The following is a 24,991-nucleotide window of genomic DNA, read 5'->3' on the forward strand; positions in this document are numbered from 1 at the left end:
GATGAGGCAAACTAACGCACCGACGGGGAAATTATTTGGCATCTAACACCTTTTGAAGTTATTCCTTTATTCGTGCTTTCTTCTCTCGCGTGAAGTTATATGTTTTTTTTCTTAGGAGCGAAGCCTCTTAGGCCTACACTCCGCCGTCGCCGTCGAAGCCCCCTGGCACATAGAGTTTCCCAATATACACTAGAGGGAACTCTGGCGCTAGTGTCTATGGGAGCTGCAATGCACAGCGCTTCAGCGAGCATGGGAATGATGGGTGGTACACACAGTTGTCTAAACTTCGTACTTCTGGCCTGCTCTTGGCTCCGTGTGTGTTCGTGTGGCTTGAAGCTGTTTTCTCACGAAACAAAAATCAGAAAATGTTCAGCAATTGCGCTTCACCACCCTATTTTTTTCGAATTACCTTTCCAAATTGGGTCACGAAGTTCAAAAGGGTTCAATCTTTCTTTCAAAACAAAATCGAAACACAGCAATAAATGAAGCCGCAAGTACGATTCGCCGCCCGCAAGTACGAAGACTAGGCAAATGTGTGTACTACCCATCATTCCCATGGTCGTTGAACGATCGCAGCGCCAGAGTGCCCTCTCGTTAATTTTGAGAAACTCTATGCCCTGCCACGGTGCCGGCGGTGGCGTTTCCCTCTCACACGGGAGGATATACGAGCTTTCTGAGAGCTGAAACACGCATGACGTCTGCGCAATACGCAAAGTGCGAGAACTCGAACGAATGCGAAACAGAGGCAGATCAGTTTCCGTCTCCCTCCCTCTTCGTCTCTGCCCTCTTCACTCAGAGCGGCGAACACGCAAACCCGCCGCGGCACCCTTGCGCTGATTGGGCCGAGTTCGGGTGAACGAGCAGTGCAGCACATAAATGGGTGACAACACCGCTTCATCCTGTCGTCCGCCCAGTAGTTGGTCCATGTTGCCTGAGCTGGCTCGCGCTGCACTGCCCGCGCGGCCCGTCCACTCGCTCGGTCGCTCCCGCCACCTAGCGTACGAAACGCTCCCTTCACCTGCTTCTTACCCTACCGCCTTCATGAACGCCAGCAGCGAGATGAGGCACTTAGTCGTTTGCGTGTCATTTTTATGGAGCTTCGCTCATCGGTCATTCGTACACGGAACAACTGCTAGTTTTTTTTTTCTCACAACAGTTTTGTCATGAAGTGAAAAGGGAATCTCGGACTTTGCTGTCACCGGTTAAATCCTTCCAAGCAAACCACTTCGGGTACAATTGCGAAGTCACACTGCTTTTGCTCGGTATCCGCAGGTGGTGTTCTTTGTGTTCCGCCTCCGCTTGGTCATCTTCCTTATCAAAAGGCACTGCATCCTACCAATGAATATTGAGTCGGAACAGCTTCGTATCTGGATGAAAAAGCAGGGTAGTCGTGCGCCACGTTCTCTGAAATTAGTGCGAAAACTCGTGCAGTTTTATTTAGACTGCTACGTCACTTGCAGGCATCTTCATCCACTATACCCTTTCTCGCTTCCGCCGTATCCCCGCACAAGAGCCGGCCTTCTCTTCATTACATCTTGAGCATTAGTATTGCTGTTCTTAAAAGGCCACTCACCAGGTTTGACAATTTTGTGCGGACAAGCGCAATGCGTAGACGGGGCGTTCATGATCACGTCTACCAAAATTTGCAACGCTACGCGCCACAGCATTGGGTTAAATTTCAAGATGAACGCTGCTCCCCCTTCCTTCTGCTGGCGCGCGCCTAGAGAATGAGGGCGTGACGTGCACGTATGCATGGCCCTACGTACACGGCAATGCAGTGACGTTGGTCCTCTACGTAGACGACTCTGCTCTGGCGTTGCAAACAGTGGCCTGTGACATGGCGAAATTTATTTAACACGGCATGCGTAGTTTATATAATTTGTTGCTTGGAGAGATTATTAAAACTCTAGATAAATAATGAGACGCAGTAAGGAAATGGGAGCGTCTTTTTTTTTTTCATTTTTCTCCCGTGACTTGCAATGAAATGCGGGGCTAATGTACCAGCGTTTCGCATGCGCCCGGGTCTCCACGGTCAGCGCATGGGGCAGGCGACCACCGTGGAACGCTCCTACGCGTTCGCGCACTCATTGTGTCCATCTACCTTACCGCGTCTTAGCTAGCGTTTCCAAACCATACCGCAGAAACAGGCAGAAGACCACAACATAACGCTGGTTAACAAAGCAATGCGGCTCGCGTTCTCGGGGGTTGGACTTGTTTGGGCACGTCACGCACACGTGACCTCTTGGTCAGATGCCAGAAAGGGTGGGGAAGAGATTTGGCTTGCGAAGGCTACGCGGAGGAGCGGCAAGGCTTTAAATCTCGCCTCTTCTCATCCTCGTTCCTTGCCGCTTCAAAAAACCTGTTTTCTCCGCTTGTACTGAACCGATTCAAAAATTTTTTGTGGCAAAATGTTCCTCATTAGACTTGTAGCGGCGAGAGAAGAGACGTGAGACGGCGTCGAAGGCGGCCGTCGGGGCCGTGTCGATCTCGCCACTTTATTCCAGGCCTGGAGCGGAGCCGCGGTGGCTGTCCACGTTCAAACCGCCAGGCCAGAAGCTCGTTCTGATTCTCGCGCAGCTCGAGCTCGCGCCAGCTGCGCGAGAGACGCGGCGCGGTGATGGAAAAAATGATGATGGTGATGATGGCACTACAGGGCTCCCCCCCTAGCGCTTTGCGCGATTTGAACGCATATGAAAAAAAGAAAGAGGGCGACAAATGCTATGTACATGAACGGCAGTCCATAAAGTGTTCATTTGGCCAGTCCAGGTTGTCAACGTTGATGGGCCATCGGTAAGCAGCGGGTCTCTGGTGGGCGACTCTGGGAGTTGCGCAGAGGACGCAGGAGGAAGTGCCGGGTCGCTGTGGTAGCCGACAAGCGGGTCTCACGGTGACCTGGTCGGAAAGGCCGAGAGTGGACCGTGTGTCGCGAGGTCATGACAGGATGGTGGGTGACAATGTTGGCGCTGGGTGCAGAGGACACTATACTGCCGCCTGTTGAGATTAAAGGTCCCGACAGGGCGCCATGATGGTGGTGGTGGTGGTGGTGATGGTGGGCATGCGCCAGTATCTGCGGCTGGGTGAACGTCGGTATCTGCACCAGGGATTGGTGCTGGTCTGTCTGGAACGCACTCAGTGTGGGCTGGGCCAGCATGGTCTGCGTGGGCAGCATGGCCTGCAGCTGTTGCAGCGTCAGTGGCTGTCCCGGGACTATGGCAAATGAGGGGGGCGACATCATGCGTGGCAGTGCCAGAAAGATGTTGGGCCTTGGCCCCAGGTTCTGTGGAATGACAAGCGTCGGGGTGCCAGGCGGTCCTGGATATTCCCCATGGGGCCTGGGCCCCGTCTGAGGTCCCAGGGTCAGGCCCGTGGCATGGGGTGGCCGCAGGGCCAGCTGGACCCCCTGTATCTGTCCCAGAGAGCTCTGGGTCTGCCCCAGTGTGCCTTGTATCAGAATCGGGCTGTGGCCCAGGCCCGGAATGTACTGGTTCAGCAGGAAAGTGCCGTGCGCAGGTCCAGCCGGAAACATGCCCGGCTGCGCTGCCGCGGGGTTCCCGATGAGCAGCGGACTCCCCGTGTTGAGCCCCATCGCGGCTCCGCGCTGCACCGTGGTCGCAGGCTGCGGCGCCGGTACAGGCGCGGGCCGCGGTGTGGCCTTGTGCTGGGCCGCCCGAGGAGACTGGGACCGGGTGGTCGTCGCTGCCGAAGGCGTCGTCATGTTCGCGCTGCCGCTCGACAGCTTGGGCAGGATCTGTGGCTGTTTCGGCTGGATGAGCCGGGGGGCACCAGAGGTGCGAGGACTGGGGCTGGCCGAAACCACCTGTGCGACGCCGGGTCTCGACGTAGGTGACTGCTGCGGCGCCACGGGCAGAGGGGCGACGGTGGCAGTTGCTTTGGTGGTTGCCGGTGTCGACGCCGACGATGAGGGCAGGCTCTGGCTCCGCGAAGGCACGGCGCTGGGGCCCGTCGTAGACCACGAAACAGAGACAGGGACAGGGACGGGGAGCGGGGACGCCGAGGGTGGTCGGCTGCTGGCCGGGGAGGTGCGAGTGGAATGTGGCGAGGCACCCGGCAGGCCATTGCTGGCACCAGTGGCAGGTGGCGGAGCGGCAGGGGGCACCGTCGAGGAGCTGACCAGCAGCTGCGGCGAGGGGGAAACGGCGAGGGCCACGTTGTCGTGTGCCGTCGCTTGCGTGCGTACCTTGCTCTGCGACGCCGGGGAAACCTGCCTGGTGCGGGTAAACGGAAGCGGACGGTATGTGTTGCCGCTGCGGGCGAGCACCGCAGTGCAGAGGGCATCGTAAGGCTGCGGGCTGGTGCTTGAAGTGGCAGCGAGATGGCGCAACTCTACCGGAAGGGCGTCGAGAAGAATGGCGTGCATCTGTAGCTGGTCCGTGACGCCATTCAGCGCCAGAACGGCATCGAGCTGCATGAACCATACCTTAGGGTAGGTCGATTGGAACGGTGGCACTGGCGGGCAGAGTTGCGGGAACATGGCCGCGGGCCGCTCGGCGAAGGGCGTGTTCTCCGGGTCACCAATGTAGCGGCGAGAGAAGAGACGTGAGACGGCGTCGAAGGCGGCCGTTGGGGCCGTGTCGATCTCGCCACTTTATTCCAGGCCTGGAGCGGAGCCGCGGTGGCTGTCCACGTTCAAACCGCCAGGCCAGAAGCTCGTTCTGATTCTCGCGCAGCTCGAGCTCGCGCCAGCTGCGCGAGAGACGCGGCGCGGTGATGGAAAAAATGATGATGGTGATGATGGCACTACAGACTCCTAACCACTCCTACTGTCTAACTAAAATTTGGTATGGGGCCTGGTGAGTGGCCCTTTAAGGACAGACACAGATGCTCCACTGTTTATCAGTGCTCGTATTCGTTGTCCATTGACTTCCAAGTCATCATGCAACAAGCCTGCAGAAGTCACTATTTTGTGTCTCAGGGCCAGACTGAGAATTGTCATTTGTTTAACTTTTTTCTTGTCTGTGTGAAATGCGTTCTTAGGTTGTGGTCTGCGTCACTGTAGTGTTTAACGACACGTGATGACTTGACGGTTCAGAAGATTTTGGTGGCTGCGCGCGAAACGCCCTCTTTTTTGGTGCTCCCTTCACCATCTAACTGAAGTTCTAACTTGGACCTCTCGTTGCAATTACCGAGGCAAACCATGTATGACGAGCTTTATAGCAGAAGTCAGTGGAAGGTCCGACTCTGCAAGTAGGAGCCCTCAACGCTTCTCAAAGAAATACTCGATCACTAGTCCACATCCGTAGTGGCAGAAAATGGCTTCATCCGATCGCTCAAGTGGGCCCCTACGGAATATAGAGATGAAGCACTTTTCGAAGTGCTCTATAGATGTAACATTCATGTCTTATGCTACGTAACCCGTACCGTTTTCAGGCCATACCAAATAAAAACGGGAGCATATGTTTCTCTCGTTGTTCATCTGTGTACCAGCCGTTTCTTCTACAAGTGGCCCCGCTGCGATGGTCTAGTGGCTAAGGTACTCGGCTGCTGACCCGCAGGTCGCGGGTTCGAATCCCGGCTGCGGCGGCTGCATTTCCGATGGAGGTGGAAATGTTGTAGGCCCGTGTGCTCAGATTTGGGTGCACGTTAAAGAACCCCAGGTGGTCGAAATTTTCGGAGCCCTCCACTACGGCGTCTCTCATAATCATATGGTGGTTTTGAGACGTTCAACCCCACATATCAATCAATCAATCAATCTTCTACAAGTGTATTCAAAGAAAGTAATCCACGCCTCTGCACTTTCCAAAAGACTGTCAATGGTTTCAGGTCTCATAACCTCAGTAGGATGGCTGTCTTTCAGGCATAAAGCTCATAAAAAAGACCGAATCATCTTATTTTGCTGGACAACTTGTTTCTGCTGAGCTTGAATCACCTGAAGAAAAACGAAGAGCTTTGCGTGGAAACCTGGCTATGATGCAGCGGGTTTCTCTAATTTCGATATCACAAGTAAGATGAAAAGAAAGGCTTCAAGATTTATCTTCACGAACCCTTTTTCTAAGAGTTCGTCCTGAGACATAGAAGCCTTCTCGAGAACTGCAGAAATCAGTTCACCTGTCGTCACGTTGACGGAAAGATCAACTGGCAGTACTCCCCGGAGCGCGTACTTCCTGAAGACCAGGCAGTCAGTGGTGGCCTTAATGAAGAAGGTGACCCAGATCACAGATCTTCAAAGCCGATTGAGGTAAAATATACGATAAAATTCACTTATGTAGACAATCTTTGGTGTTTTTTGGCGCGCGGCCAATTTGATGGCCAAAAAGCACGAGTTCATGGTACTGGAGATGTAGACAATGATTGCGATAAAAAGCTCTATAAGGGCCTCAAAGTCTTCGCGCTCATGTGGGTAAAAACATATATTAATAAAATCATAACCACGTCGGGAAATGTGTGTAGTGTGAATGGAGGGCGAAAGTTGGTGATAATAAAACCATGGTGAACATGTATGGCATCAGCACAAGTGCCTCGATCGTTCACATCCTTGCGACCGAGGGCCGTGAGTAGATCAAGGGTAGACTAGATCTTTGAATCTGTTGCACATACCCAAGCTATGGCATACTGTACTTGTTCACCTTCTCTTCTGGCCCATACCCCTTGTTAGGGATTGGCAAAGAACTGAGTGGTATTATGAAATCTCATATAATTTTAGAGCAATCAAGATTATATAATCTCTTTCTATCGAACTTCTTTACTGCGTAGTGGAACTGAAAGGCGGGAAGTGGGGAACTTGTCCATAATTAGGCAGCGCACAAAGGCAACACATAAGAGAAGGTGCTTGCACTGTTTCCTTCTGTTGTTTGTTTACTTTTGTGCACTGCCTAATCGTGGCTTCTTTATTCCCTTCATTCCCTGATCCTTGTCTTGTCACCGTGTTTATTTGTTGGTTGACTGGTTGCTCCTTAGCGACCTGGTTCAAACCACTATGGTGGAACACCACGAAACTAATGGTAGCTCATTTTAGAGATAATATTGTTTTAAACTTCCAATATCTTTTTCTTCAAATTGTTTCACATTTCCTCCAAAGTGTAGTTCACTCGGCTAGCTTCATTATTAACACAGCGGAAATACCACGAGTATTTTAAACGCAAAGCATTTGTTAGCGAACTTCGGCGACTTTGAACGTATCTATCTATCTATCTATCTATCTATCTATCTATCTATCTATCTATCTATCTATCTATCTATCTATCTAGCCACCTACGACATTTAGCTCTCCTGGCCGTTTAGATAATGGTATTGATACCAAACTTGGTATGGCATAACATGACTATATGGTGAGCAAACGTGACTAGTGAAAACACGAAAATCATGATATGTATGTCATGAATGTCATGATTTACATTTCATGGTCTTGCTGATCTGGCGTTGGTTTCGTTCACATGGCATGTTGCAAAACTGGTATGGTATGACATGGCTGCATGGTGAACACAAGCGACAGACCATTACATGAAAATCATGACATGCGTGTCAAATAACAACATAACTACATGTAACACTCATGTTGCGCTCGTGGCCGGTTCACTGGCTTCACATATACCTTATTAGGTATAACGATCCATGAATGGATGGCGAAAATATGTGATGACTGGTGCAAACATGATAATCATCAGGTGCGTGTCATGTATGAACACGACTACATGCCATGCTCAAGGTGCCAATACATTTCAACTTGACCCGGCGCGCGTGCGTGCAAGGCGCCGATCTGCCTGCCCGAAGTCCAAGTTTGTGGAGCGACGACAACGCCGCGCCTGACCCTGGGGGCGAGCTCAGGAAAACTGGAGGAGAGATGCGGGAGATGTCACAGGCAAGTCAGTGGGGCTCCTCGATTTTTGTCTTCTGACTGCCCGCAGGCTGCCAGAGCCAGCCAGAGCGCTCTCGTTTTTCTCGGGCTGCTCCGTCCCCCTCCCCGCGGCGCACTTCCGGTTGGCGTTCGTTTTTCTCGGGTTGGACGTTCTGGTGACCCGCGGGGAGCCCGAGGGTCGCTAGACGCTTCCACGACAATTTAGTCGTGGAAGCTTTCTGGAAGGTTTTGGGCAGGTCTCGGGCTAGCAGATGCCGAAAAGGTACGATGCGCGCTCGGTTCCATATTTGTGTGGACTAGATGGATTGCAATGTGGGCGCTTCAGGATTGCGCCTTCGTTTGTCATTACGCGACGCGTTATCTTCTAAAGCCTGTTCCACCTTGCGAGATGAGGTGATTACGAGTGGTGGCGAGTGATTGAAGCTATTGTTCATCGCATTTTTTATGTGTCCCGTGAAGCTTCCTCCAGTGAACAACGCGGTGAAGTGTTGCCTGTTGACTGCGTCGTGCACATGCCTTAAAATTATGTACGTATTACACGTTCGTACGCACGCATGGATACAACTTTGGAGTTAATTTTTTTTTCGTAGTAGTCGTTTGTGAAGCTGTGCCTGCTTTCTGTGCACTTAGCGAAGACGATTGTGATCAAGCTAGCTCTCTCCGTCGTATGTTTGCGTACGTGAACCTCTTAGAACCTCTGTCCTGATTACTCGATTGATCTTTGATGGTGATGGAAGGCCCTAGATTGTGACTGTTGGTGATGCTCGCTGGTCGCGAATAGCGTGTGAACCCATTTTCATCTATGTGCCAGCATATGTGGTATGATATTATACGATACGGCGCGAGAAAAAAAAACGGAGAATGGAATCAGAAATGTATACATCCTTTCGTGGCTCATTTCATCGTTGGCTTTCTCTTTTTTCACCTCTTCGTAATGATGCCGTGCAGTACGTACTATCACCTAGTATGTCGAATTAAAGCTGATATACATGGCATTTGTTGAGTGTCACTTAGGACTGAAAAACATGCCAAGGCAAGTTCTAAAAATGGATCGAGGACGTGTCATGCAAGTGTTTATTTTATATACGATGCGCACTCGTAGTACCGATACCTGCGCATATCACGAACTTTAGACAAAAACCGACGTATGACACGCGATAGCTGAGTAGATACATATCTTCAAGCTCTTTTGGGGACATGATCACTTCCGTGTGACTTCGCGTCGTGTCTTGCAGTGACTGATACATCTACTAAAGAGACGTGAGCTTGTCAAGCCGTGACCGTCAGGACAGCTCACCTAGCATCGTTCTCAAGGCAGCGTGCGTCAGCTGGCTGTTTCGTTCGCAGACGCGGCGAGTGATCGTGCGAGCGTACGAAGTCGTACCCCAAATGCGTACGCTCGAGGATATTATTTCAGCTTTTTTGCGAGCTTAGCTACGTATTTCTAAGCGGACAATGCAGAAAAAAAAGCAACATATACGCGGCGCATTATTTTGCTTGCTGCCATGACGGTAGAGTTTGTTCACGTTTACGCTGGCTGTCCTGCGTTCGATTTTGCGACCTTCAGGCTGTCGTAGGGCGGGCGCCTAGCCAGCCTACGTCATTCCCTATCAGAACCGGATGTGCAGCGGTAGCTTTCGGGAAGCCCGCGGGCAGCCCGTGGGTCTCCAGAACCAACCCAGGAATCCGAAAATCGAAGAGCCCCGTGTGAAAACAAGAGCGCATGTGACTGAAGCCCCTTGATCAAGGAGCTTTACACGTGACACGCGAGCAGCGGGTTCTGCAGTCAGTGCGGGAAACTTGCCGTCAGCTTGGCGCGCTGAAACGAGACGCTCGCTGCACGAAGTTGCCTTTCCGCGATGGAAAAAGCGGCCCCACGGAAGCGTCGGCGCGGTCCGAAGTATTGTTGTGTTGTGGGCTTCCACAACAATGCAGACAGCACCAAGGGACGTTCTACACGTGTAAAGCTGTATCAGTTTTCCAGCAAGTCAAGTCCGGCGAGCACAGCCGCGTCCGCGAAAATTAGAACAAGCATGACACGCAAGCCAGGAAGAAAAACAAAACAAAAACGAGGCGAGCATTTCAACTTGACTGACTGTGGTGAAACTTGAGCTTGCTGCTTCGAAACGACGTCAGCGGGCCATACGCCCACGGCACGAAGGACATGACAATAAAGCTTTTCGAACATTTTGATGCCATGACCGTATAACATTAGTTTTTATTTATTTTGTGTCACGCCGCAAACGTTTGCACATGACAGTACATCGCTGCTACTGATAGACTCCACATCAATACAACAATTACATGGTTTCCATAAGCGCCAAAGCACATCGATGGAGTACGCGGCTTCATTTCGGCAGAATGGGGCTTACCTCGAGGCATACGTCTCACACATTATTATCACGGAGGACCCGAGAAATGCATTTCGCAATCACTCGGGCGTCCTCGTCTTCCGTCGTCTGCTCCACATCATAAACTCGACTAACGAGCTTTACTCCTTTTGTTAGATTCGCTTCTCGGAACTGCTTGTCCAACTCTTTATGAAGCCGCTCTCCAGATGAGGGGACATAAACAGAGCGCGCGCTTTCTGCACGAGCACGAAAGCGAGTGGCAGAGCATTGGCGGGAAAAAAAACGCGCACTATACTTCCCCGATTTCTACTTCACTACCAAAGATGTCGCTGCCTGTCCCGAGTCACTAATCTTTTAAATGATATCTCTAAAGGTAACAAGGTAGTTACAAAGTGGGAAAAAACAGGTATCCATGCCCGCAGAGGTAAAACGGAGGCTTAGGCAGGGGTATCGTCTGTCACCCCAATCAAGTGGCGCAATGGCTTCATTCTCACGAGAGTGGGAAAGGGCTGAGAGGAGGGTTCCTAGTAGTACATCAACTGGCCCATAGGGCATTACAATTATGCTGATAAAGACATTGAGTCCGAAGTCTAAGCAGACTTTGAGAGAGGCAGTGAGCAAAATAACAATCGATGGCGAAGTCCCCGATGAATGGAAACTTAGCACGATGAGCATGATCTATAAAGCAAAAGGGGACAAAGATGACATAAACAACTACCGTCCTATAACAGTGACATCAGTGGTCTACAGGCTGGCGATGCAGATTATAATGGAAAGACTGCAGGCATGGATAGAGGATGAGGGGTGCTGGGGGAACTGCAGAATGGAATTCGGAAACACAGGAGGTTAGAAGACAATCTGTTCTCCCTGACTCAGTGCATCAAAATAGGAGAAAAAGAACAGAGGCTCCTGTGGCTAGCATTTTTGGATATCAAGGGAGATTGCGATAGCGTGGTTCAAGACGACTTGTGGTGTTACATATTCGGCGTCTGAAACGACTGACGGGAGCCGAGGAACAGACAACGCAAGCAGTGCCAGGAGATAAACGCGCTTTATTCACTCAGCGACGCGCTTTTTATGCGCTGTCGAACCAATCAGAGGGGGCAAAAACAAAAACAAAAACAAAAGGAAAGCCAAATGAAAGAGCATGGCAAGCTGGGCGAATGTTACAACTCGGCCAAAGCTACCCATGTCGGAAGGCGTTCAAGAGGATAACGCTTCTTGAACAACTGAAGGTAGGAACAGGTGGCCAACATTCGAGTAAAGTCTGTCTAAGCACAGCGCTGACCGCACGTTCCACACGTTCACATTGTCCATCTGCTTGACACGGGTGAAGACGACGGGATGCATGGCGGCACGTGCGGACATGCTGTGGTTGGCACCTGCGCAGTGGACGAAGATGGCACTCGGTGTCCTCGGGCACCAACAAGCTCGCCGAGTTTTTGGGGCTCCCAGGAGGAGGCGACAATGAGAACCGGCTTCGGTCGCCGATTGGTGCTCGGATGCCACGCATGTAGCGAGAAGGAGCTGGCAGAAGATGCCTGGCGCAGGGTTGGACTCGTCAGGCGGCATGAAGGGATCTGAAACAGCGTAGTGAACAAGCGGCAGGAGCGCAGTCACTACGTCAGGAGCAACCTGACGCCCAAGTTTGGGAAAGCCCGACTGCTGAATTCACCGGGAGCAGATAACACGAAACCAAAACTACAATGAAGAAGCCTGCGCCGAAATGCATGCACACACAATGGGAGGAAGAGAAAAAGAAACACTATGGAGTGCGGCTGAGGCCGTCAGCATTTGCATGGTGTTTGCCTTTCTTGTGCCGCACTGTGAAATCAAATTGTTGGAGTGCGAGGCTCCACCTCATCAAGCGGTTTAACATCTGGGTGAGCCACACCAAAGGGGAGTGATCGGTTTTGAAACAAGGACCCTTTCAGATAACACGAGAGCTTTTCGAGAACCCACACCGAGCAGGCGCATTCTTTTTCCGTTGTGCTGTATGCCTGCTCACGAGACACGAGCTTTCTACTCGCGTAGATAACAGGCTGTTCCTCGCCTTTTTCGTTAACTTGACTTAGAACGACACCCTTCCCGCGTTCACTGGCGTCGCACTGAACTAGGAAAGGGAGGGAGTAATCTGGTGCCGCGAGAACCGGTTGGATGACAAGAATATTTTCGATCTCGGCAAACGCTTCCTTTCCAGCCGTATTCCAAAGCACTGTAGTTGGTTCGGTCTTGCGGAGAGCATCTGTGAGGGGACTAGCTATGTTTTCAAAGTTAGAAATATAGCTTCTGTAGTATTCAGCTAAACCCAAAAATGAACGCATGTCGGTCTTTGCTTTCGACAAAGGAAAGCTAGCGATCGCGTCAACTTTTAGTTCGGAAGGGCCTCGCTTCCCTTGGCCAACAACATGTCCCAAGTAGTGGACGTGGGTGTTCGCAAGACGACATTTAGTCATTTCACAGTGAAGTCTGCTTTACGTAGTCGAAGGAAAACCTCCTGTAAATGTTCCAAATGCTGTTGCCAAGTGTTCAAGAATACCGCGATGTCATCGAGGTAGGGAACAGCAAATGACTCTGTGCGTGCGAGCACCTGATTCATTAGTTTTGAAAGTACGAACGATGCGTTCTTGAGACCAAAAGTCAGCACAAGTGGCCGATATGTGCCTGTCGGAGTCATGAAGTTTTCCGTGAGTGGCACTTGCCAGAAGCCGCGGACTATAGATCCAACGTGGAAACATACCGGGCTGCGGAAACTTTTTCGATCAGGCTTTCGACATTAGGAATGGGAAACAAATTGGTCTTTGTAATCGCATTAAATTTTCAATAATCAATGCATGGTAGGGGTTCTTTGCCAGGACTTTCTACGATAAACATTGGTGACACGTATTTGCACTCCCCCGGCACGATTAGACCCAGGGCCAACATGTTTTGAACGCAATCGTTCAACAGCTTCTCATGACGGGGTGAAAATCATCCTGGTTCGGAAGGGTTGGTAAGATGTCAACTCGATGTCGTGTTCGACAAGGTTTGTTCTGCCGGGGTGGAGGCTGAATAAATCGCTGAAGTTGCTGATAAGCATTTTCAACAGCTTTTTTTGTTCGACTGTTAAAGAGGCTTGTGTAGCTACATACTCAAATATGTCTTCAGTTGACGGGGAAGAACAAGGGGTCGGCAATTGAGGGACTGGAACATTTCTTTCCTCTGGTTCGTTTAAGACGATGCTCAGCGTCTCCATGCGTTCGACAAAGGGCTTCATAAGATTGCAGAGTTAGAGCGTCACATCGTTGCGCTGGCCGGGCGTCGTGACTAAATAAGTGGTGTCGGAGAACTTCTGTTTAACAGTGACTGGCCCGTCCCATGCTACTTCCAGTTTATTTGCCTTTGACGACTTCAGGATAAGTACTTTGTCGCCTTCCTTGAAGGTTCGTGCACGTGCGGATCTGTCTTAGTACACTTTTGAGCGTTGTTGAGCTTCAGCCATCTTGATGTGCGCCAATTTCTGTGATTCACGTAGGCGCTTCAACAACGTTAGCACGTAATCAAACACCGTTTTGTCGATGAATTTGTCTTCCCACTTTTCCTTCAACAACGTTAGAGGGGAACGAAGCGCTCAGCCGTAAACGAGTTCCGCCGGCATGAATCCAGTCGCTTCGTGAGTAGCGGTGCGTAGAGCAAAGAGCATCGCGGGAATCACCGCGTCCCATTCAGTGCCCTTCTCGAAGAAGAGCGCACGCAGAATTCGCTTCATTACTGAATGAAGTTTTTCGACCGAATTACTCTGCGGATGGTAGACAGAGCTGTGGTGAATGGATATGCCGCAGCTCTTGAGGAATGTCGTGGTAAGTGCGCTTGTGAAAACAGATCCTTGGTCGCATTAGATTTCACTGGGGAATCCAATTCTGGCAAATACAGCGAGTAGCGCGTTAACAACTGTTGTGGGGCTTAATTCCGGAAGCACCACTGCTTCGGGAAACTTCGTCGCGGGGCAAAGGAGCGTAAGCAAGTACCTATTGCCTTCCGCTGTTACTGGTAAGGGTAGTGGACGTGGGTGACAATGTCGCCTACCAATCTGCGAAAAGGTTCCCCCATCAAAGGTACTTCAACCAAAGGCGCCTCGAGTCGTTCGTTTAACCGTCCCGTCCTTTGGCAAATGCTGCAGGAACGCACCCAGTTCTCGGAGTCTTTGAAGCACATCGGCCAGTAAAGTAATCATTCAGCAGCCTGCTCTTGGTCTTGTTTATTCCTAAATGACCAGCCCAGCTGTCGCTGTGAACAAAAACACAGCAGCGCAACGCGATACTTTTGGGGAACTACAAGCTGCTCGAAACATCGACCATTTTTGTTCTGAAATTTTTTGTACAAGAGGCCGTCATCGACAATTAACGACACTGGTCCTTTTTTGTTTCCGTGTCGATCTTTCCCAGCACGTTTGCAGTGACTCGTCGTTAGCCTGCTCTATCTTGAGAGCGCTTTTGTCAACCTTGGCCAGAAGCTGAAAATTTTCACTGACTCGGCTTATCGATTCGCCTCCGGACGCGGAAGCGACGGGAGTGGTGTTATCAGTGCTTTCAGTGGCTGGCGTGGCTGGGGCGCCTGCGCTTATTGCAAGAAATTCGCGCCGGAGCACTGTCGGCACTGTCAGCTGCAATTTCGGCGGCAGGAGTAGCGCTGGCTGTGTGCGCTCTAGTGAGGGACCTAGTGATCACCATTACGGGGCTCGAATAAAGTTCCATTTCTGCATTTTGCATGTCTCTAATTGATCTGTTAGAAAAAATGTACGGGATTTTTCGAGGGAGCTTGTCCGAAACAGCCGCTTCAGTCTGGAATTTCCAGACTAAAAGGACCTTGAATTTCAATTCTTGCGACCGGCAAGCACTTCGGGTCGGGCTCTAGTGCCTGACGCACCCACACACACGATCCTGTGAAGTGATCGGGCTGAACAAATGACGGGTGTACGATATCAAATGTCGCTTCTGTATCATGCAGAACCTTGCAACTGATGCCGTTCACCGCCATGTCATACGTGCCGCTGTCCTCCGTTAGCAAATTAGCAGACACATTAGGCTGCCTGTGGTGATGTGGCCTGGTTGATGGCATTTGTAACAGGTCAATGGCCGTTTTTCTTCAAACTTGGAACTCTTGAGTTCGCTCGGGTTGACCGTGTGTCCTTGGGGGGGGAACGTTGTCGGGTTTCGCTTGGTTGCTTTCTCTCGCTCCTTTCTGAAATTTCTTGAAAGCTCTTGACGGTTTCTTTCGCAGGTCTTCCGAACTTTCCATCCTACGGGAACAGTACTCTTCAGCCAAACTAGTTGCCATTTGCAACGTTTCGACGTTTGGCTTGTCCTGAATCCACAGGCGCATTTGCTCCGGAATCGATGCATAAAATTGGTCTAGTGCAATCAGTTCAATCACGCGTTGCTTGTCCTCGTTTGCGTTGGCGCTTTTAAGCCATTCTTCTAACAAGCTTATGGATTTGTAGCCGAACTTGGAGTATGACTCCCCTTAACTGCGCTTTGTGTTACAAAACTTCATCCTCAGGACTTCTGTTGACAAGCTGTACCTTTTCCTGAGCTGAAGCTTCACTTTTTCGTAGTCACTTGCATCTTCATCTTTCATTATCGCGACTATGTCGGCTGCTTCGTTGGGAAGCAATGTCAACAGGCGTTGCGACCAGGTTTCTTTATGAAGTGCTGCCCTAATACACGTTCTGTCGAAGTTGTCGAGATACAAAGTGATGTCTCTGCCAGTTTTGAAAGGTTGCATGTACCCGCGCATGTCGACGCTATCATTGCATTCAAGGCTCTGCAGTTGCATCTTCTTCAACTTAAGTTCTACCTCTTGCTCTTTCGATTGCAGAGACTGTCTTCCAAAAATCCTGTACTTCGTCATCTTCCACTCCGCAGGTGGATATTGCCTCAATAATTTTAGGCTTATGCATTGACTTCTGAACTTTGATGCCTAATTCTTCAGCTAGCAACACAAGGTTGGGCTTCGTTAAAGACTCGAGATTCATGACTGCTGATAACAAAAGTAACTCTTACACGTAATACTTAAATCTAGCAATGTCAAAAAATCATCTACTACCAAGAAAATGTCGGTAATGCTCCCAATGAAGTCAAACAAGCCATACTCTCACCAAACGGACGCCAAGGGCCACCGCCGTTGCACGCTCCAAACCGCTGCCACCGCTGCCACCAGCTGTTACATATTCGGCGTCTGAAACGACCAACGGGAGCCGAGGAACAGACGACGCAAGCAGTGCCAGGAGATAAACGCGCTTTATTCATTCAGCGACGCGCTTTTTATGCGCTGTCGAACCAATCAGAGGGTGGCAAAAACAAAAGGAAAGCCAAACGAAAGAGCATGGCAAGCTGGGCGAATGTTACAGTGGAGAATACTGGGCACTCTAGGTGTGCAAGATGGAGTCACTAATCTTTTAAAGGATATCTATAAAACCAACAAGGTAGTTATAAAGTGGGAAAAACAGGTATCCAAGCCCACAGAGGTAAAACGGGGGATTAGGCAGGGGTGTCCTCTGTGACTCTTGTTATTCAAAATGTACCTTCAAGGACTGCAGGCCAAATTAGAAGGTAAAGGACTTGGCTTCAACCTCTCTTTCGTCAAACAAGGAAACCTCATTGAACAGGCACTACTAGCATTGATGCACGCATGTGATATAGTGCTAATGGCCGACAACAAGGAAGAATTGCAGAGATCAATGGACATCTGCAGTAATAAGGGAGATGGGTTACATTTCAGATTCGGTAAGGAAAAACCTGCAGTCATGATCTTTAATGATAATGAAGGTAGTGAGATTAGAATACAGGTGGTCACGCTAGAGATAACAGATAAATACCAATATCTGGGCGTATGTATAAGCAATGGGACCGAGTACCTAAGAGAACACGAAATATACGTTACGACTAAAGGTAACAGAAGTGCAGCAGTGATGAAAAACGGGGCACTGTGGAATTACAATAGGTATGATGTTGTGAGAGGAATATGGAAAAAAGGTCATGGTTTCTGGTCTGACATTCGGCAATGTGGTCTTGTGCATGAGATCAGAAGTTCAAGCAAAATTAGAAATTAAGCAACGTGGAATAAGTAGGCTTGCTTTATGAGATCACGGGAATACACCAAATCAGGGATTACAAGTGGATATGGGATGGACATCCTCTGAGGGCAGGGAAGCCAGCTGCAAGATAAAACTTGGGAAGCGATTGAGATAAATGGGGGAGGAGCGTTGGGGCTAAGAAGGTTTTGAGCTACTTGTACATGAAGAATGTTGATACAAAATGGAGGAAGCGCCCCAGAAAATTGACTGGTAAATACTTAGAAAACAGCACTGGGCCAAACCAAAAAAAATTGTCGGTTAAGAAGAAGGTGCAGGAAGCAGAGACCAATATGTGGAGAATTGGCATGATTAAGAAGTCCGCACTAGAGATCTATCGAACCTTTAAGCAGAAAATTGCCAAGGAAAGAATCTATGATAATACTCGGGGCAGTTCTCTATTGTTTGAGGGCAGGACGAGAGTATTGCGAACCAAGACATACCACGGCAAATACGAAGGGGTAGACATGGTATGCAGTGCGTGTATAGAGGAGGAGGAAACTTCCGAACGCCCCGCCGCGGTGGTCTAGTGGCTAAGGTACTCGGCTGCTGACCCGCAGGTCGCGGGATCGAATCCCGGCTGCGGCGGCTGCATTTCCGATGGAGGCGGAAATGTTGTAGGCCCGTGTGCTCAGATTTGGGTGCACGTTAAAAAACCCCAGGTGGTCGAAATTTCCGGAGCCCTCCACTACGGCGTCTCTCATAATCATATGGTGGTTTCGGGACGTTAAACCCCATAAATCAATCAATCGAAACTCCCGAACACTTGATAATGTTCTGCAAAGGGCTTCACTTTATAGTTCATGATGATGGCACAGAGTTTTTCAAAGCACTGGTGTTTAAGGACAGGGAGAACAAAATATACTTTAAGCGTGTATAATTAACTAGAAGGAGGTTATCTGATTGGTGGCTAAAGTCAAGGCGCGGGTCAAAATTAAACCTTTCAGTGCAAAGTACCAGTCCTCAACTTCACTATTTAAAGGAGAAAAAAAAGGTAAATCTAGTTGTTGGTTCACTAAGTATTACGGCTAGGTGGCGTGAGCCGCCGTCCGATCTAAAGGGTACAACCACATCAATCCATCCAATCCATACATCCATCGCAGCGCCACAATGTGTTGCTTTGGCTTTCTGCCGCGCTGTGTTGCTTTGACACATGCGCGTTCGATCGCGCCCGGCCTCCCTCCGTCGCGAAAAGAGGCAGACGCCGTGCTATCAAGTAACGCAATCGGCGCGAAACGCAGCATGTCGCATTTCGCGCTGGTTGCCACTGGGCCGCGCCGACGGACGCTGGTCACACCGGTTTCGCCTGGCGTCAGACAATAAAGAGTTTTAGCAGAGCGGGCCAGCGGCCAGCGAACCGGAGCGGACGAGCGCAGCGCCAGCGGAACGACGCGCGAAAAAAAGAGTTTTAGCTGAGCGATCGGCTGCTGCCCCCAGCGAAGCGTTGTACTGCGCCATCTGTCCATTCAAATTTGAACTACCCTGATAGGAAAAAAAAGTAAAGGTTTATTTTTAGATGCTAAAACCACAATACAAACACGAATTTTATGTTTCAGTACATATTATTTTACTTTAACGGTGATTTGTATCTTTTAGCGAAGTCGTTAAACTGAGGAAAGTACGTCACCAACGCCAACTGAAGTCGAAGCTCCAAGCCAGCTGTTTGTTGCCGCGCTTTTTAACAGACAGTGTGTGGCTTGCCGCTGCAAATTGCCGCTGATAACTGCTTTGAACAATGCCCCAGAGCATACTGCAGGACCCCCTGCTCCTGACTCGGTTGAAATGGTCCGAAATAGTCGACGTCTTGTGCTTAGAAGTTCTGGGCGAGACACGGCGTGACCCACTCTCCATGCGAGGTCTTTTGGACATTGATGCGATCGACAGTGGCGTGTTCAGAACGTACTTTCGGTTGGAAAAGGACGATGTACCCAGGCTACAGAGAGCCTTGTGCATACCTGACAAGGTAACAACTCCGCAGAGGGTGTCAGTTCCCGGCGACGAGGCCCTTTGCATCACGCTAAGAAGACTAGCCTACCCAAACCGGCTGCGCGATCTGGAACACCTTTTCGCCCGACACAGCTCGACCATATCGTCATTGACGAACGAAGTGCTCAGGCACATCGAGGACAACTTCTTCCACCTTCTGGACGACGTTAATAACCACACGTGGCTGAACCTGGACACCCTGGAAGAGTTCTCACAGGCAAGCGAAAATAATTAGAGTTGTACATTCGCAATTACAACTTTCTGACATATTCGTTCAATATTTTTTCAGGCCGTTCACGCGAAAGGTGCCCCGCTGACAAATTGCTGGGCCTTCATCGATGGCACGGCGCAGCCAATATGCCGACCAACAAGGAACCAGAAAGTGTACTTCAGTGGCCACAAGAGAGTCCACGCCCTGAAGTACCAAGCTATAATGTGCCCAAATGGCATGATCTGCCAGTTGGACGGATCATACCCCGGCAGCAAACACGATTCAGGCGAGTAAATGACAAGCACAGCTGGTGGATCAAACCGCTGCTGAACGTCACTCGCCTCCTCCTTCCCTGCTAGGAACGGGCGCAGCTCCAGCTAATCGTAATTTATTCTTTCAGGTAACTTTGGAAACAGCGCCGCGTATACGAAGCTACAAAACCTCGTTCAAGGTCACGACTGCTGCATCTACGGGGACCCTGTCTACCCGTTGCGGCCCCTTCTGCTCAAGCCCCATGGCGGAGCTCTCCTGACTCCTGAACAATTAGCTTTCAACAAAGCCATGAGTAGTGTGAGGCAGGCTGTGGAGTGGGGTTTTGGAAAAATTGTCGGACTGTTTGCCTTCGTGGACTTCAAAAAAAAAAAAACCAGAAACTCTACCTTCAGAACCTTCCACGCATATACAAAGCGAGCGCACTCCTCGCAAACTGTCACACTTGCTTGTATGGTGCCCAGGTATCGCAGTACTTCGGCCTTGAACCACCACAGCTTGAAGTTTACCTTGCCCACAAATAGTGTTGTACAACCAACCACAGTTATCGAAACAAAGTTCGTTGGCGAGCCATGCTTTAAAATGATCTTGTGGCTGTCATTTGCTGTATTAAACGTACGCTACTTGTTATGACATTCTAGTGAATGAAATCTGCTGAGCGAAAAGTGCAAAAAACTGACATTCCTGTGTTTCTTCGTATGGAGAAATTGATTTCGTATTGTTACAAGCGTTTCCACTATACTGTGTTAAATGCCACAACATTACTGGCAGTGTCATGTAATTTCCCATGCATGTAAGTCCCCTCTGTACAGTGCGAAATGTGTGTACAGTGTCGACGTATTCCTACACTTGGGCCTTGAACCACCAGTTCTCGAGGTTCGCTTTGCCCCACGGTAATGTTCCATGACAAGCAGCTTCGAAAACAAAGACTTTATTGAAGAATTGCATACCGTATGGTGTTGTCAGGTTTACACTTGACGCTGGATCCTTTCACACTTAAAAAAAAAAAAAACATGACACATGCAATGAAGCCGACAATTTATCAAAGAATTAAGATTCTATTACCTGAGGACTTCTAGGTACAACACGACAGTATCTCATTTTCAATGAAATTACCCGTATTGTTCCGGCAAGACATACACTTACATTTGAAAAGCAGTTTTCAAAATTGTTAACCAGCCGAACGTGTTTTCGCTGGAACTACCCGTTTTAGACCCCTCGTCGCAGGAAAAATGCTGGTGCGCAGTGATGTCTTGCCGTTACCTCCTAATAAATAAATAATCTACAACCTTAGGCGTCCTCGAGTCTGAACCATTGTATTTTAAATAAAGTTGTATTTGAGTTTACGTGTAGGAAATGTGATCCCACTGGAGATGTTTCTCTACTTACGTGTTGTGGTGGTGTTGTCTTATGTGTTGTGGTGCTGCGCCAATTTGGTGGTTTGGAGTTCTGCAGCTTCCAGTATCCCAGCAAAATGTCTACACGATCTTTTATACCTCTTAGGGTGAGCTCCCGGCCCACCGCCCGATTCACCGCAGCGAGAACATGCACCCACTTGATGTCATCGCCAAACGGCTTCGCCGCGGCCACCTCCCGAAGAAAACAGAGGTCCTCGTGAGCACTGAAGCACCTCCGGGGCTTTTTAGCTGGTTGCATTTTTGTTTCAGAAGCGTTCGATGCGACCACGGCCGGCGACGCGACACCGCGACCGTTGGAGGCAGCCATTTTGAATAACTACGCTCGCTCGCCCGGCCGCCGCTGCGCGCTGCGCTGGGATGACGAAACGAGCGGGCGAGCGCGCAGCGCCGTAAAGCCGCTCGCCGCCTCAGCGTACTGGCGCATGCGCAGTGGCGTTTCCGCTGGTCCGCTCCGTTCCGCTGGCCGCTGGCCCGCTCTGCTAAAACTCTCTAATGCAGTGCTCGCATCGCTGCGCCCAGCGAGCGCGCGCGTAAACGTTACGTCGGAGTATATTGAGCCCTTCATAATGTGCTCATGGCCGTTTCGCTAGTTCCACATATGCCAAATTTGGTGTTACATGACGTCAATGAATGAAGAAGGTTTATGACTTGTGCAAACATGATAATCATGACATGCGTGTCATGTGAGAACATGACAACATACCACGCTCATGATGTGCTCGTGGCCGTTTCGCTAGCTCCACATAGACCAAATGCGGTATCACGTGACGTCAATAGACGACGAAGGTAATTGACACGTCCAAACATGATAATCACAATATACATGTCATGTAAAGCATGACCACATGCAACGCTCATTGCATGATCACGGCCGTTTCGCTAGCTCCACATATACCGAATTTGGCTTTACATGACTTCAATGCATGACCAAAATATCGACTGCTGCAAACATGATTATCATGACACGCGTGTCATGTATGAACATGACAACGTACCACGGTCATGATGCGTTCTCGGCAGTTTTGCTAGCTCAACATATACCATATTTGGTGTCAGGTGACGTGAATAGATGACGAAGGTAAATGACACGTACAAACATGATAATCATGACATGAAAGTCATGCACGACAAATTTACATTCGCGTCGTAACGTTGTGCTCATTTTAAAGTGACATATCAAGCTTTTTCATTCGTGCTTCGCATATCATCGATTCCCGCTGTACGTGGGATCTGCCAATTTTTCATACCACTTCTCGAATCTAGTACTCGATATTGCTGTGAGAAGAATAATTATAAGCCATATTCGATGAAACCTCGATAAGTTCTGATACAAAAACAAACTTACCTTTTGGATACTCAAAACTCGAAGGCTGAGGACAGGTAGCTTACATTCCAACGTGGTGGAATATGAGGCCAAGAGAAGTACAAAAAGCTCCTTTACGACCATGCCTTGAAACCAAAAAGAACCAAATGAAGAATACGCGGCAACAGCACACAACGCAAAGCCAATAAATCAGTGAATAAGGCAGCTGAATATTGTATCTCACACCTCGCACATGTGCTGTGCACCAACAATACAGAAACACAACCGCCTCCCATTGTTTTCAGGTAAGAATGTTCTCAGAAGCTTCGCATGTTTCTAGGAGGCTCATAGATAGTCGTATAGCAAACCTGCAAAAGCTCTTTTCCCCCTTTTGGTATATTTTAAAGACGATAGACTTTCTTGGTGACCTTCGACTGAAAAATTTTGGTCTGCCTGTATGTCTGTCTGTACATTTGCCTGTTTTCCGCCCTAACGATACCTCAAACGGCACCAAACGGCCTACCCCATCCGCATCACCCATCAATATTGCTTAAGATTTAACGTTCATAGTTGTGCGATGGTCAATTAAAAAGCAAATATTGCGCATATTTGAGGCGCCTAACAACATGTCTATGTTTTGTATGTCTGCCTTTATACTAGAGGAGCACACACACAAAACACTCTAAGGACTGTAGCGTTTAACGCGCTGCGCTGACAGTGCAACGCGATGCTCAAGAATGTGTTTCCAACGCTTTACTACGACGGCACGGTGGTGACAGCTGCCCGTCACTTTGCATTCTACACCTTACCACCTCCGTGATTCGCTTGCATCTTTATCCGCGGTCGCGCATGCCTTCGTTTTCGAAAATAACTGCCAGATGGCGCTCGTGTGTAACGTGCCTAGATGCACTTGTTCGCCTCCGTTACACGTTTGAGGCACTCTAACGCAGCGCCTGCAGAATACCATTTACCAATTTTCTTGCGCAGAACATCAAATAAACGTTTTGTTCACTCTCTCCAGACGCAAGGCTATCGTCTTTCGACGACATTTACAGTGTAACGTGTAGATTCGGGCTAATTTTTTTACGAAGAGGAATGCTCATTGAAGTCATCCATGCCTATAACGTTTATTTTTAAGCGCGCCACACCTTTATTCGCACGTTTTTGGAATATGGTGTAGGTATACGGGACTCATAATAACCTTTACCAACATTAAACAGAGTGTATCCGGTATGGGGTAGTTAGGTTTGTTTTGAGCGCACACTGTCATGGGGTCGTCACGTCGCTGAAGGCAGGAGACTGGGTGGTCGGATAATAAACTGTTTATTCAGGCCTAACTTGTGCCCACGTCAAAAGAAAGTCAGATTACAGCAAGACAATGGCACTGATAACTGCGAGCAGGGCGTCGGCCTTTGATCAACAGGCAAACGGCGAAGCGCGTCAGCATTTAAACACTTGCCATGAAATGTTCTAGAGTTATCGCTAGCGGCGCCGTAGGTTCCAGAATAATCTGTAATGTTCCCGAAGTCGGCGTAATCTTAACGAAACGATCTACTACAGCCTCAAAGCTTTTCGAACATCGCAAGCGCAGTTTACGTTGAAGGTAGTATAACGGGGGTGATTACAAAGCTCGAGGAAAGGAGCGTGACATTGCCTCCCTCTGAAAAAGACATCGTCCCGATGCTTTCACAGAAAGTGAAAGTGCAATAATAATGTAAGAAAGTACAAATGAAGTACGATACAGCAACAATATTACAACAACAACAAAATACACTCTTTTTGTTCGCTAACGATCATGATGCGGCTTGAGGCGCATGACATGGACGACTTCCGGTCGCGATCGGCGCCGTTGAGAGCTCGTAATGCCGTCGGGGACAACCTTGTAGTCGAGTGGGCCGAGACGTCATACTATCCTGTATCGTCCGAAGTACCGTCGCAGAAGTTTTAAGTGCGAATGCACTTTATAAGCGACCCTGAATCCGTCGTTCACGGTGCGCCTCCTCCTCTCCCCTAGCAACGGCGCGAGGAGCGGAAAGGAGCGTCTGTAGCAATGGCGCAGCGATGTCACACACCACGTGATTGCGCGCGCGTAGCCACGGAGTGGAGGGCGGAGCGCGCGCAATCACGTGGTGTGTGACATCCGCCCTCCGCTCCGTGGCTACGCGTGCCCACGCAGCCACGGCTTGCTCGAGATTGGCAAGTCGTGATAGGTACGGACCCATCGGAGGCATCAACCTCGACTGCGATACCTCCAACAACGTGTACAATGCATTCTAATATGAGCATTGCGCGCGTCGTTGAAGATGTCACGCCGGTTAAAGACAAGGCAGCGCGGCGAAGGGCCCGTGATGCCGAGCGCAAGCGGGCGAAGTGGGCCGCGGACATAAACATCAATATAGTGCGAATTCACTCTCACATATACGCGTAAACTCACCAAGATTTCCCGAGAGAGTCTAATGTTTCTTGGGAATCGCAATGTGATCACACGGGGGAGTTTACATTAACTCACTGGCGAATGCCAACGGATT

At 49.6% G+C, this 24,991-nt stretch overlaps 1 protein-coding gene across 6 annotated transcripts in view; it reads right to left on the reverse strand.

The window, feature by feature from the left end:
* LOC119167632 (uncharacterized) overlaps positions 1-22,653 on the reverse strand; it is a 73,630-nt gene extending 50,977 nt beyond the window's left edge. For 5 of the 6 annotated variants that reach the window (XR_012883876.1, XR_005109271.2, XR_012883875.1 and 2 more), the window contains exon 1: positions 22,506-22,653. Coding sequence is in view for 2 of the 6 variants with exons in the window: in XM_037419136.2 (XP_037275033.2) it covers positions 22,506-22,607 (102 nt within the window). In the remaining 4 variants the exon portion in view is untranslated. Of the gene's footprint in view, positions 1-11,196; positions 11,745-22,505 lie in introns of those variants that run through there. The other variant, XM_075865308.1, reaches the window with a different exon arrangement.
* Positions 22,654-24,991: the final 2,338 nt, after the last annotated feature.

This window comes from Rhipicephalus microplus, chromosome 6 (genome assembly GCF_043290135.1).
Source record: "Rhipicephalus microplus isolate Deutch F79 chromosome 6, USDA_Rmic, whole genome shotgun sequence".
NCBI classification, from domain to species: Eukaryota; Metazoa; Arthropoda; class Arachnida; order Ixodida; family Ixodidae; genus Rhipicephalus; species Rhipicephalus microplus.